Source organism: Rhizopus delemar, genomic scaffold (genome assembly GCF_000149305.1).
Source record: "Rhizopus delemar RA 99-880 supercont3.15 genomic scaffold, whole genome shotgun sequence".
Lineage (NCBI taxonomy): Eukaryota > Fungi > Mucoromycota > Mucoromycetes > Mucorales > Rhizopodaceae > Rhizopus > Rhizopus delemar.
In genome coordinates this window covers 804590-817295 of record NW_027137841.1, presented here as the reverse complement: position 1 = coordinate 817295, position 12706 = coordinate 804590, and the positions used below count along the sequence as shown (strand labels likewise).

The 12706-nt window shown below is 38.9% G+C and overlaps 4 protein-coding genes across 4 annotated transcripts; 3 read left to right on the top strand and 1 right to left on the bottom strand.

The window, feature by feature from the left end:
- Nucleotides 1-3035: 3035 nt before the first annotated feature.
- Nucleotides 3036-6496, top strand: RO3G_15097 (uncharacterized protein; the record flags this gene model as incomplete). Its single annotated transcript, XM_067669681.1, has 2 exons — nucleotides 3036-3228; nucleotides 3279-6496. 2 exons carry the CDS (start codon nucleotides 3036-3038, stop codon nucleotides 6494-6496), a joined length of 3411 nt encoding a protein of 1136 aa, XP_067525782.1.
- A 1006-nt stretch (nucleotides 6497-7502) lies between these two features.
- On the bottom strand, nucleotides 7503-8825 carry RO3G_15096 (uncharacterized protein; the record flags this gene model as incomplete). The annotated part of the gene is made up of 1 exon (XM_067669680.1): nucleotides 7503-8825. The coding sequence occupies one exon, from the start codon at nucleotides 8823-8825 to the stop codon at nucleotides 7503-7505; it is 1323 nt and encodes a 440-aa protein (XP_067525781.1).
- A 566-nt stretch (nucleotides 8826-9391) lies between these two features.
- Nucleotides 9392-10040, top strand: RO3G_15095 (40S ribosomal protein eS10; the record flags this gene model as incomplete). Its single annotated transcript, XM_067669679.1, has 5 exons — nucleotides 9392-9443; nucleotides 9501-9683; nucleotides 9731-9811; nucleotides 9862-9966; nucleotides 10021-10040. 5 exons carry the CDS (start codon nucleotides 9392-9394, stop codon nucleotides 10038-10040), a joined length of 441 nt encoding a protein of 146 aa, XP_067525780.1.
- A 1480-nt stretch (nucleotides 10041-11520) lies between these two features.
- On the top strand, nucleotides 11521-12412 carry RO3G_15094 (uncharacterized protein; the record flags this gene model as incomplete). Its single annotated transcript, XM_067669678.1, has 2 exons — nucleotides 11521-11838; nucleotides 11891-12412. 2 exons carry the CDS (start codon nucleotides 11521-11523, stop codon nucleotides 12410-12412), a joined length of 840 nt encoding a protein of 279 aa, XP_067525779.1.
- Between the last annotated feature and the right edge of the window lie 294 nt (nucleotides 12413-12706).

The window sequence follows — 12706 nt, the reverse complement described above, 5'->3', positions numbered from 1 at the left end:
GTAGAGATGTTGGTTGATCTTTGTATGAACCTAGTTTTGTATCACAAGCAAATGTGATAAAGAGCACAGATGGAACATGATTGGCTTCAACCTAAATGACGACAAAAAACGATCGCCAATGTTAGTGGAGCTTATTGAGGGGGGGATTCCAGCATAATACGATTGAAAGCAGTGAGCAATGTGATTCATCAAGTTGGTTACATAGAGCCATCCAAATGACTGAATACACTTGTGTCCTGCTAGAAATCCTCATTTGTTAATGATGTCAACTGTAGGCTGCAGCGCTCTTTGAAAACTGGGTAAAGTAAACGAGAAGACTACTAGTAACAGTGAAGCAAGATTTTTGAAGCTGTATGTTTAAAGTATTGGCAATTTTCGTATTATCTTTGTGTATACCATGTCATCATAACACTGTATAATGATCATATGCCCTGGGGTTCTGCATCAACTGTGCGCTTGATCATTGTACATACTGTAGCTATCAAATAAATGATGTTTATAATTGATGTCAGTCAGTCTTCATTTGCCTTTGCTGGGTCTAATCGGTTCTGCGTTTGAACGGCATTATTTGCCAAATGAATCAAAGCACAGTGCCGTCCAGATCAAAAGTACGAAAGGGACAAGGTTATCTAGAGTTATCAATTGTGCTACTGCCCTTGATCCCGTTACCTTTACATACAATTTTCTGCAAGTATGGGTCTGACTAGAAAGTGCTAGCTAGTCTCGAGTCATTTCCTGCTTTCATTGAAAATCTTTTAGAATGAATGGATGATGGTTTCCTATCAATAATATGAATCGGTCATGCTAATTCAAAGGCCTGGAGAGCCCAGAAACAAGACTTTTTTTTTTGCATCACTGCCTTAAGCCTTAAAGACTGTTTTGGGCGTACATGCAAACACAAGAACTATAATAGAACTTACCAAAGAGTCTTTTGGATAGAGTCTGGGATGCCCCCACCAGCAAACTGTTTGAAGATGGATTTGGGCAAAGTGATGCTTTTGAGTGGATCATAATGAAGGCATCCAAAAGTTATGCAATTGAGGATATCGACCCTTCTATGGGTGATATGTGAAAGCGAATGATCATGATGACAGACTTGTTGTGAAGTGAGATGGTCAGATATCGAGACTTATCTTTTAAGACAGCAAAGAGTCCGGTCCCGATTAAGAAGGAGGGGAAAAAAAACCATTTTGCAAAAGGTCCAGGTTCAAAACATTATTCGTTGTCGTTGACTGGAAATTCAAGACTAATTGAATGACATATAACATCACTTTTTTTTTTTTTTTTTTTTTTTTCACTTTGAGCTTGAAATATTGTATCATTAAAAACAAGTCTAAATAAAGTTACAATTCAACTCAAAAAAAGAAAAGATTGATTCTTGATGGTTCTTTTTTTTTCTCTTTGCTTCTCCAGATGGATGATTCAAAAGTAGCTGAGGTTGGAGAACGATGATTGTAATTCTGCCATGACGCCTTTCTCTGCCTGATAGTCTGAATTCCATTCAAATTCAAGAAAAGACCTTGCGTCTAAGCGAGTTTCACATCTCATTTATAAAAATAAAAAAAAAACTCCCTTTTATGGTTGGATAGACTGATTTTTTTTTTTTTTGATCAAATGTTCTTTATAGAATGCCTCAAAACCTTGTTTGCAAAATAAAAAGGATGGAGTTCATCCGAAATAAGTCAAAGATTACTCAGAAGAAAGCTATCAATTCCAAGAAAAGAAAGAGAGAAGATGACAAAACTGCAGAGATCAAAGTGCACGTCAGAATCAATCCACGTAGTGAGCATTTTCTAGAGTGCTTGAATGATAGGATGGCATGAAGGGTCATTGTCTTGTAATGAATAAAGCTGCAGTCCATGGAGTTCACAGAGTCGGGTCGACACATGTGGACTACAAAGCTACGTACTTAGCACCTTATTCATCATTTTTAAATCTTGTAGAGTGATTCTGGTCTAAATTTAAAGATGGCATAAAAAAAGATTATCAGACTGTGGTTGATAACTTGACTGACAGAATGATTTAGCTAATTAAGAAAAAAGCAATGTCTGTTAATGACTGTGTAAGCTGAATAAAGCATTCTTATTCAATTTTTGATACATACTTTGCTCTTCAGCCAATAATTGAACAATCACAGACGACAAACATCACAGACGATAAAAAAAAGTCCGCAAACTTGGATGATAAAAAAAGGACAAAAAGAAGAAAGCAAGATTCACTGACTGTGTCTGCTAGTTGTAATCTCACACATAGTTTACACGTCAAGACAAAAAAGAAGTGGAATGAAATTGTTTGCTCATGAAAGAAAGTGACTAACGTTAAAACTCATCATATCACGCACAATGTCACCTCCTTCAGCAGATACCGGTTACAAGGCCGGATAGAGTAAATATCCCGTGTTTAAAGTTGAAACCAAATTTAAAGGAGAAAGGTTACCCATTAAAAATAATCTGCTTTTTTAGGTTCTTATTGTTTTCCAAAAATAGCTTATTCGTTCAACTAAAAAAGAAGTAGAGATGATGTATTGAGATATCTTTGAACAGTGACAAACACTAGTTTATTGAGGATTGCTGCTATAAAAAAACCTTTTTTTTTAATGGGAATCCCATCCTTTATTAATTTTTTTTTTCTTTCTTTCTTTTCTTTAAATAGCAAAATTGTCTTACCAAAAATAAATTATAAGATGACTTTCTTTACGCGTTGAGGTTATCTCTTCGGCAGTCTATGCAGTATGGTATGATATGACTTGTAAAAAATGGATTCCATCATAGACCATCTTCATATGAATTTACTCATTTCATTCATAATCATTTTTTCCCAAGTTTCTCTTTATTCAATGTTTTGTTCCTGGAAAGAACATGTGTTGGCTTTCCCTTTTCATGATTTGTGTTTGTCTCCGACATGTTGGAAATTATTTTTTTCAAATTCCGTTTACAGTCCATCCAATCTGGACTCTTTTTTCTCTCTCTTTATTTTTACACACCTTTTTTTATTTATTTATTTATTTATTTTTTTTTTTTTTTTTTTCATTAAAAATGACTTCAATTTCAGCAGCAGAAGGAGATGATTCTTGGTTAAAGAAACGCTCTAGTCTTTTTAATACCAATACGACTACAAATGATGATAATAAAAAAAAAGGAGTGGATAAAGAGCTTGCAAGACTAAAGAACATCGGTGCTGTTTCATCCGTTTGGACGAATAAATTTGTTCAAGAAGATAGTCCAGCAGGTAAAAATAAAAGTGAATATGAAAAAGTTTGTTTATTAAGAAATATATAGTCAAACGTTTATCTTTTGGTAGTCAACCTTCAACTTCACCCAAGTCCCCCACTTTTAATACCAAAGCACGCCGTACTTTATCTGGCAATAATAAAGAATTAGCCAACCAAATTGCTTCTGTTCTTCAGGATAGCAACCCTGAGCTTGATATAAAGAAAGAGGACATGAAACAGCCTTCTTCTTTTGGAAATACCCTATCCAACACGCCATCCATACCTTCTGAACCCAAAGAAGCATCAGTAGCTGAACCCAAAGAGATACCCGTGACTGAATCCAAGCAAGAAGACATCAACCGATCTTCTTTTGGGAACGCGGTCTCCAGCCCCCTCCAAAAAACAGTCGACAGGCCCGAACAGGACGACCCTAGCCCTGAACATAAAGACTCACCAGCCGCGGAAAAGAAAGAAGAGGGCTCGATTGACACCTCCTCCACGAGCCAGACCGTGGACCTGGACGAGGCGGCCTCGCTCTGGTTCCAGTATGAAACATTAAAATCACAATATGCCCAAATGAATGCCCGCTTTCAGAAAGCCAATGAAGACATTGCGTTCTATAAACGTCAATTGGAGACTCTGGATGCGACCACACGTCAAAAACTGACAGCTGCCAAAGAAGAAAAGGACGAGACGCCGGCGGAGAACAGCAAGAAGGTCGACTTGGACGAAGCGGCCTCTCTCTGGTTTCAGTATGAGACGTTAAAGACGCAATATGCCCAAATGAATGCCCGGTTCAATAAGGCCAGTGAGGACATTGAATTCTATAAACGTCAGTTGGAACTGTTGGACACCAGCACCCGAGAAAATTTAGCAGCCGCGGATAAGAAAAAGGAAGAGCACAGGCGCTCCGTTCTTGAAAAGCCCTCGTCCAATCCGTCCAGTGGAGACTTGGACGAAGCGGCCTCCCTTTGGTTTCAGTGTGAGACGCTAAAGACGCAATATGCTCAAATCAATGCTCGTCTGAATAGAGCCAATGAAGACATTGCGTTCTACAAGCGTCAACTGGAGCACCTCGACACAAGCACCCAAGAGAATTTGGCAGTGGCAGAAAAGAAGAAGGAAGAGCAGTCTGCCTCGGTGAGCATGTCAAGTGATCAAACGGTCAACTTGGATGAAGCAGCCTCCCTTTGGTTTCAGTGTGAGACGCTAAAGACGCAATATGCTCAAATCAATGCTCGTCTGAATAGAGCCAATGAAGACATTGTGTTCTACAAGCGTCAACTGGAGCACCTCGATACAAGTGCCCAAGAAAACTTGGCAGCCGCGGCTGAGGAAAGAGACAAGGAAGTAAGGGGTTTGATAGAGCTTATTGTCAAGCAAGACCAATTGTTGGGTGAATATGAGACCAATTTAGAAAACCTTCGCAAGTCTAGAAACGAAGAGAACAATGCCGAGGTCGAGGCACTCTGTCAAGAACTGGCCGGGCTCTATGAAAAGAAGGATGAAATGCAAAACGCGATCACGGCATTGAGGGCAGAATTAGAAATGAGCCACAGCCAGATGCAGCTGATGATGGTCGTCTCAACCGAAATTCAAAATGAATTTGAGAGCTATAAGAGAAAGATGGATTTTGGCATCAAGGAAATGCTAGCTGAAAAACAACAGGAGCATCAAAAGGAACTGGAGGCCCTAGAACAAAAACACTCGACTGAAAAAGAAGAAATGAGACAGAGAGAACCAGAGGTGGCTGTTCATCAGGCTAGCGAGGCGTCCTTGCAAGAAATGGAATCGCTTCGTAAAAAAGTAACCGAGCTGATCGGCACCGTGGAAGAAAAGGATCGGGAGAGCAAGAGGGTGGCTGCTGAGCGTGAAAACACGTGCAAGGCCGTGTTGGAGCAAGTCAGTGAACTGAAAAAGATCAAACAAGAGCTCTCTGAAAAGGAAAATGACTTGATTGAAGAAAAGGACCGATTGAGCAGAATGGCCGCTGCTGAGCGTGAGAACACGTTCAAGGTCGTTTTGGAGCAAGTGAGTGAACTAAAGAAATTGAATGAGGAGCTTTGTGAAAAGGAAAAGACGGTGGCGTCCAGCATGAACCATAACGCAAAGACGATCAAGTCACTCCAAGATCAAGTGGCAGAGCTGAACAAAGCGCTTGAACATAAAGATCAAACGATCGCTCAATTGGAAAAGCAAATGCATACGCAAAAGACTGGCCTGGAGGCGCAAATCATGGATCTGACTCAATCCATTTTGAAAAAGGATGCTCAGTTACTTGAATATGCAAACCAACAGGCTACACGTGAGCCTATCACTGTCCATCAGAATAGTATCAACGCCAATCATCAGCCCCAAGATGAAACTGAACATCAAGCATCTCAAGTTCGCAACTACATGTATACTACCTCCTCTGATGAAGAGGCTTATTCCACTGATGAAGAAGAACACGATATCCAACCTGCTGAGCACTCTTTTAGTAAGTCTCCCAGCCCTGAACTTACTCACACGCCTAATGTTGAATCGTCTGATGAAGAAGATAAACCAGAGTCCAGCGACTTCTCTTACTCATCCACACTTTCCCGCTCTGTCTTGTCTCTTCACAGCAGCAGCAGTACACTTGCCAACACAGTGCCTCAAGACGACCCCGAGGATCTCAAGCGTAGCAGTATCAGCAGCCATGCTCTTTCGCCTTTAAAGGAGAACTCCACCACCTCTTGGCCCGTTCCCCCACCTACGCCTCCACCTTCTGAGCCACTGCCTCCTCTCCCTATGTCTCCTAACGAACATGAAGATGGATTAAAGCAAAAGGAAACACCTGTCATCCGACGCGGTCGATCCAAGACCATGGTTCGCGACGAGGCACCCTCGCCTTTCACAACCTCCATCCACCAGACAAACGAATTGACTCGTGTGGTGACCAAAGAAATACCTGTGCCCCCACCCCGCAAAGCTATCCCTGTCGTTCCACGCAAACCAACCACGTTTAGAAATTCAGCACCTGTGCCTCGTAAAGATATCCCTGTTCCTCCACCTCGCAAACCAAACACCTTTAGAAACTCAGCGCCTGTCCCTCCACCACGTAAAGAAACCACCTTTAGGCATTCTCTTCCTCCTTCTTTACCACCAAAAGCATCCGCATTGGAAAACCGCAAGCCTGTGCCACCACCTCGTAAAGAGATCACAAAGGCCGTGATGGAACCTTTGCCTGCACAAACGAGTTTGCCCAAGAATACAAAGTGGATGGATGATCCTGAGAGTGAAGAAGAAGCTCAATACCTTTAATGGGAAAAGGAAAACAATTGTAGATTTAGAAACCCCCCCTTTTCTGCTTATGATATAAGCAATGTATGTTAACACACATAATGCCATTGTTATGTTTTTCTTTATTTAAATAAATAACAAGTTATATAAAAAAAAAGACCATCTTAAGCATAAAGAGGTCCATAGTGAACCATTCTCTTCTCTTGCAGTTGGTTTGTAATTTATCTTTTTTAAGCAAAGAAAACAAGTTGTCTCCTAAAGAGGTGAATGAAGCAATACATTGGGTACAGCAAGTTGGGAGTAGGTTGGATTCTTTCAAAATAGGGTTGATACGAACAAAAAGGATACAAATGAAGTGATACGTTTGAATTTTTTTAAGAGTACCCTCCAGGTTTACATCTTCGGTACCGTCCTAAACCGCAACGCTCTGTTACAGTCGTCCTGTGACTTTTTATAGCATCCATATCATCTGGTGACCCCAGCGTCTTTTCTGAGACTTGTATTTCTCCTGTCCTTCGGATCATCCTTTTGGGGAGGTAGAGTTATGATGGCGTTTCGCCATGCATTTGGTCTTCGTGTACTCTAAAGAATGCGAGCTGGAGACAGATCATGGATTTGTAAGAGAGAAAGAATGGAAGGAACAGAGGGATGGATGAGAAAAATGACTTGCTCAACCCATAGATTGAAGGAGAACGTGGTTTACCATGTCTTGCTGGACTGGCTATCCTTGTATAAAGGACAGAATTCTGTTGAAATTCAAAGATTCAGAAATCATTTCTTGTGCGCATGATTCATATATCATATCAAGAAAAATGACCATTCTTATTGAGTGTTGTCTAGAATCCTTATCAGTATTAGTCTAAAAGAATATGGGGGAATAAATATAATTTTAATCAGCAAGGCACTCTACGTGTAAAAGAGAAGATTTATATATAGTTTGTAAATAAGCGGTCATCACCGTGGGCTTTATTGATCTACTTGGATTTATATCCATCTTTTTTTTTTGGGGGGAGTTACATGGTTATGTTTAGCTTGCAACTGTAATTGGCATATACTCTTCCTTACGCCGTCTTTCCTCACAGAGACATAGACAGGCTTCATTACTTTCCTTACATTTGGAGCAGCAGAATGCAGTAATAGAATTCGGGGCACATGCATCGCAATAGAGTATGAGCAAATGGCAATGGTTACTCGCGCATTTTCTGTATTGATCCCAAGGCTTCCTGCAACTTTCACACTGGCTCACAATGCCAGTATGTGAGCTCCCTAATGACTGACGAGCGTCAAAGACATAATTTTTACCCTGCCAGATGGCGGATGCGTCATCCTTCTTTGCCCTTTCTTTGTCCCACCATTCAAGATAGTTGTGAATACCACCATCCAGCATAAATATCTCTGTATCCTCTGGTAATGCATGTCTCATATAAGCCGTTGCCTTTTCGCACCGGATGCCTCCTGTACAATAAGTCAAGATCTTTTTACCACGCATCGCTTCCTTATTTCGATCAATGAATTCTGGAAATTGACTGAATTTTCTTATGGCTGGCTTGATGGCTCCATCAAAGTGACCAATCTTACTTTCGTAATAGTTGCGGGTATCTAACAGCAAAAAGTCCTCTTTCTGACGATGCTTGGATAGCAGGTCATGAAAATCTTGCGGAGAGAGCTTCTTTTGCTTGTGTTTTGGATCTTTTAATTTATCGAGCACGATCGAGCTCTGTCCCAACGGACAAATCTCATCGACCACCTTGATTGAGAGCTCAGAAAAGATATGATGACACCCCTTGGAGGGTTTAAAGAATCTATAGCGTGGTGAGTCGGCATCGGTTAATGGTTGTGGTATCTTGAGGTCCTCAGGCATATCCTTGAATGCTTCAGTTTGAGTCAACCAATCAAGGTAGCGATCAATCTCTTTATTTGGTCCAGCCAAGGTTGCATTGATTCCCTCCTTTGCTATGCGTACCTTGCCATGCATGCTGCTACAATAGGTTTGATGATGAAGAGCAAACTGTACAGGATCACTGATGGACACATATTGGTAAAACAAAATGACCTTGTGCTCATCTGGGTCGCATTGGCAATCAATAGTGATTGGATCTGAGGTTCCCTTTTTGCCTCGTCTTTGCCTCAGTTTGTTCAATGTGGATTGGCGCTCTTCCATCTCTTTGAGTTGATTCAGTTCCTCTTGCTCCCTACGATCGAGATCGGCCACATGCAATTGATTGACATGACGGCCGAGTTCAGCCAAAGTGGTGAATGTTGTTTCACAGCAAACCCAGTTTGCTTGCCCAAGTTCCTTTTCTTTAAAGAAATCTTGAGTCACTTTTCTTCTAATCTTTCCAGTTGTCATGTATCGAAAAGAAAAAAAGAAAAAAAAATGTCCTGATTTTTTTCTCTCAAAGAAACAGGTTGAGTTTTACCTTTTTCTTATTGGCTAATTGAGATTATGCTCAAATATACAACTATGAATGTATTGTTTTTAATCATGTATGGTAGCTTGGTACAAATGGTTGGATGATATTGATTGATTTTTAAAAGCTATAAAAAGTGATGCTGATAGAGTTTGTTTTATTGTAGAGGAATTTTTGCTGGCAAGGCAACAGGCATGTGAGCTGTCAAATTGCGGTGTTTGAATATATGTAGGGGAGCAGAACTTTATGGCTTAAAGCAAAATGGCGCTGCCAAGTCAATAATTCCTTCTTTCCCCGCATAGGTATGTAAATCATCCTACTGCTGCATCCATCCATCCATATAGAAGATATCGATTAAATACATAAAAAGATCATCCATCAACAATGAAATGGAAACGAGCAATAGGAAAATGCAATTATGGAAACCAGTTCAATAAAAGGATGCAGCAGGAGCAAAAAAAAAAAAAAAGGACAAGATAATTAATAATTTCATTATAGAACCAACATGCTCATTTCCAAGGAGAACAGAAAGGCCATTTACTCAGCCCTTTTCAAAGGTTAGAACATAAAAACAAAACAAAAAAAAAAAACATTCACTCATTTGCTTATTGTAGATGGTGCCCTTTGTGCCCCCAAGGACTACAATGCTCCCAAGCACCCCGAAATTGAAGTTCCTAACCTTGAAGTCATCAAGGCTATGCAATCCTTGACCTCCAAGGGTTTGGTTAAGACTCAATTCTCTTGGCAATGGTACTACTATACCCTTACTGATGAGGGTATTGACTACCTCCGTGAATGTAAGCCTTACTCTATCTTTATGTGTTTGTATTCAACCTTTCATTAGACCTTCACTTGCCCAGTGAAATTGTTCCTGCCACTATGAAGAAGACTGCTCGTCCTGCCTCTTCTGCTCCTCGCCGCAACTGTAAGTGACATGCTATATGACATACCCATTTGATACTAATCGTCTATTAGTCGGCGGTGACCGTGAAGGCCGTGCTCCCCGTGGTGATCGTGATAACTACAGACGTAAGGAAGGTGCTTCCGGTGACTTCAAGCCCGAATTCCGTGGTGGTTTGGGTAAGAAATCTATTTTGCTTTCCTGTTCAATTTATTAATTTTTTTTTTATTTAGGCCGTGCTCAACGCGAATAAATTTGCTAACTAACTTTAGCTTTATTCATACTTTTTTTTAGTAAAGTAGCTGCTTTTTTATTGTATTTATGTTTTTGTTTTATGTTTTATAATGATGGAAAGAGAAGAAAGAGACTGTTTGAATGGTCGAGTAGGTGTTGGTTCTATTGATTTACATTCCTATCGTACAATATGTTTAGATTGCATTTATTCGTTTATTAATTTTTTACAAGCAATTGAATAAGGTAGACTCAATTGGAGACATGCCCAGTAAAAAAAGTTAACAGTTCGTCATCAACAATAAAAAGTTTTATTGTTAATTTAATTTACACAATAAAGTGAGATGCTCGTGAGAAAATGGTTTCTGAAAAGCAAATGATTCGAGCCTATTGTTTTTTTTTTTTTTTTTTTTTTTTTTTTTTTTTTTATAAAGTATGTTATAATATCTCCGTCATGATTCTGTATCCTTTTTTATTAATGTAAGAAACGATACTAATTATTTTGTAGTGAATAACTCACTTTTAGAAAAACGACAAAGATGGCAGGATAAGTCATAATTTGTATAATCTTAACCATCTTTGTATGACAATAAAATTAAAGTTGACTGTGTTTACCAAAAGAATAAACAACTAGGAAAACCTATGCAGTAAACAAATAATTTGATTTCATTGCTACCAAATAAAAATCTGAAGTTTATAGCGTTGTGTGTGAAGTTTCATCCATAATAAGTACAAATATGAACAAAATCATTTGCAATGATGAATTTCAGTATCCGTGCCAACCAAATAGGATCTTTTTACATGTCAAAATTTTTTTGCTCTGTGTCGATCGACTGATTTTTCTTCCTTTCTTTCAACTTTATTTTCTTAAATAAAATTGAAACAAAAGATGAATTCTGAAGAACGCCATATACCAGACGAAAAGGATATAGAAAAGCCAGAGTCTATCTCGATTACTACAGAAGAGATAGTGCCCCCTGACGGTGGAAGAGGTTGGTTAGTTGTGCTCGGTTCATTTATGGTAAATTAACCTTATCTGATTCATTAAAAAAAAAAAAAGATTGACATGATTTTTAGGGCATGTTTGCTATGTGAGTCATATGGCATACAAATTAAGCAAAATTATTTATTAAACTGAATATGCAATTATAGCTTTGGATATAATTACAGTTGGGGAGTCTATTTAGCTTACTACAAAACTGAAGTGTATATTGGACAGATGAGTACACTATCGTGGATTGGTTCAATTTGTGTTGCATTGTTCTTTATCATTGGTCCTTTCAATCAGCTTATTATTGAAAGAATGGGCTATAAATATATGCTTGCAACAGGTACTGTATGTTGTACGGCGGCATTAATCTTGGCTAGTTTTGCAAAAGAGGTATAAAAGGTGAACTGAACTTAAAAATCAATATTAAAAAAAGAAAGTGTAGGTTTGGCATGTTTTTCTAACTCAAGGTGTTTTATTTGGTCTTGGTGCCTCATTCGTTAGCTTTCCTTGTATGGGTGCACCTCAGCAATGGTTTTCAAAAAGAAGAGGTTTAGCTGTTGGTATAACCTTTGCCGGTTCAGGTGTGGGTGGTCTTGTCATAGCCAATGTGTCTATGGCAGCAATTAAGAGTATTGGATATCGTTGGGCTCTTCGTATTGATGGTATCATTGTCTTTGTTCTCTTGTCATTTTCTACTTGCTTTGTTCGTCCGTTGGGAGATGTAAGAAGGACGGGTGGTGGAAGAAAGGTGATCAACTGGTATTTGTTCAAAAATCCAATGTTTTCAGTCATGTTTATGCATGGCCTGATTACCACATTTGGCTATATGGTAAGATTACAGAGAATAAACAAGATATCTCGTCCAACTATTTGTCTCTTAGACTCCATACTTTTTGTTGCCTTCTCATGCAAATGCTCTTCACTTGGATGCTTGGGTTGGTGCTAATCTTTCTGCAATCATGTCTGCTGTAAATGCTGTTTCACGAGTCTTGATTGGATATTTGGGTGACAAGATTGGTAGATTCAACAGTTTGTTCTTATTCACATTCATGTGCGGTGTTAGCTGTTTGGTTATTTGGACAAATGTACATAATGAAGCAACCCTATGGGCTTTTGCTGTTATCTATGGCTTCTGTGGTGGTGGTTATATTTCAATGTTCCCTGCAGTACAACCTCAGGTTGTTGGTCTAGAGCATATTGGACCTGCCATTGGCTTACTATACACAACTAATATTTTTGGATATCTTTTTGGTACACCTATTGCTTCAACCTTGATCAATCTTACAACACCTGCCACTTATCTTTATGGAGCACTGTGGGCAGGTAGTACAATTGTAGTTGGTTCCTTATTTGCTGGATGGCTTAGAATACAAAAAGGTGGTCTTCGATTTGCTAGAATATAAGCCATACCATTACTTTATTTCTTCATTATATCATAATTTTCTCTCTTACAAAAAAGTAAATACATAATAACTCCAATTGAACATTATTTGAAATACACGCGTGATTTAAAAACGCGCTTTTATTTTTATTTTTTTCTTTTATTCTTCAGCTTTTTCCTTTTTTGACTGTGCATAAATGTATTCAGATATTTTAATAAAGAGATTACAAAAGGAATTAAGTAAAATGTGTTTTAAATGTTAAACCGTAAAACATTCTTTTCTAAATTCTTTTTTCCTTTAGGAGATCTTGAGAAA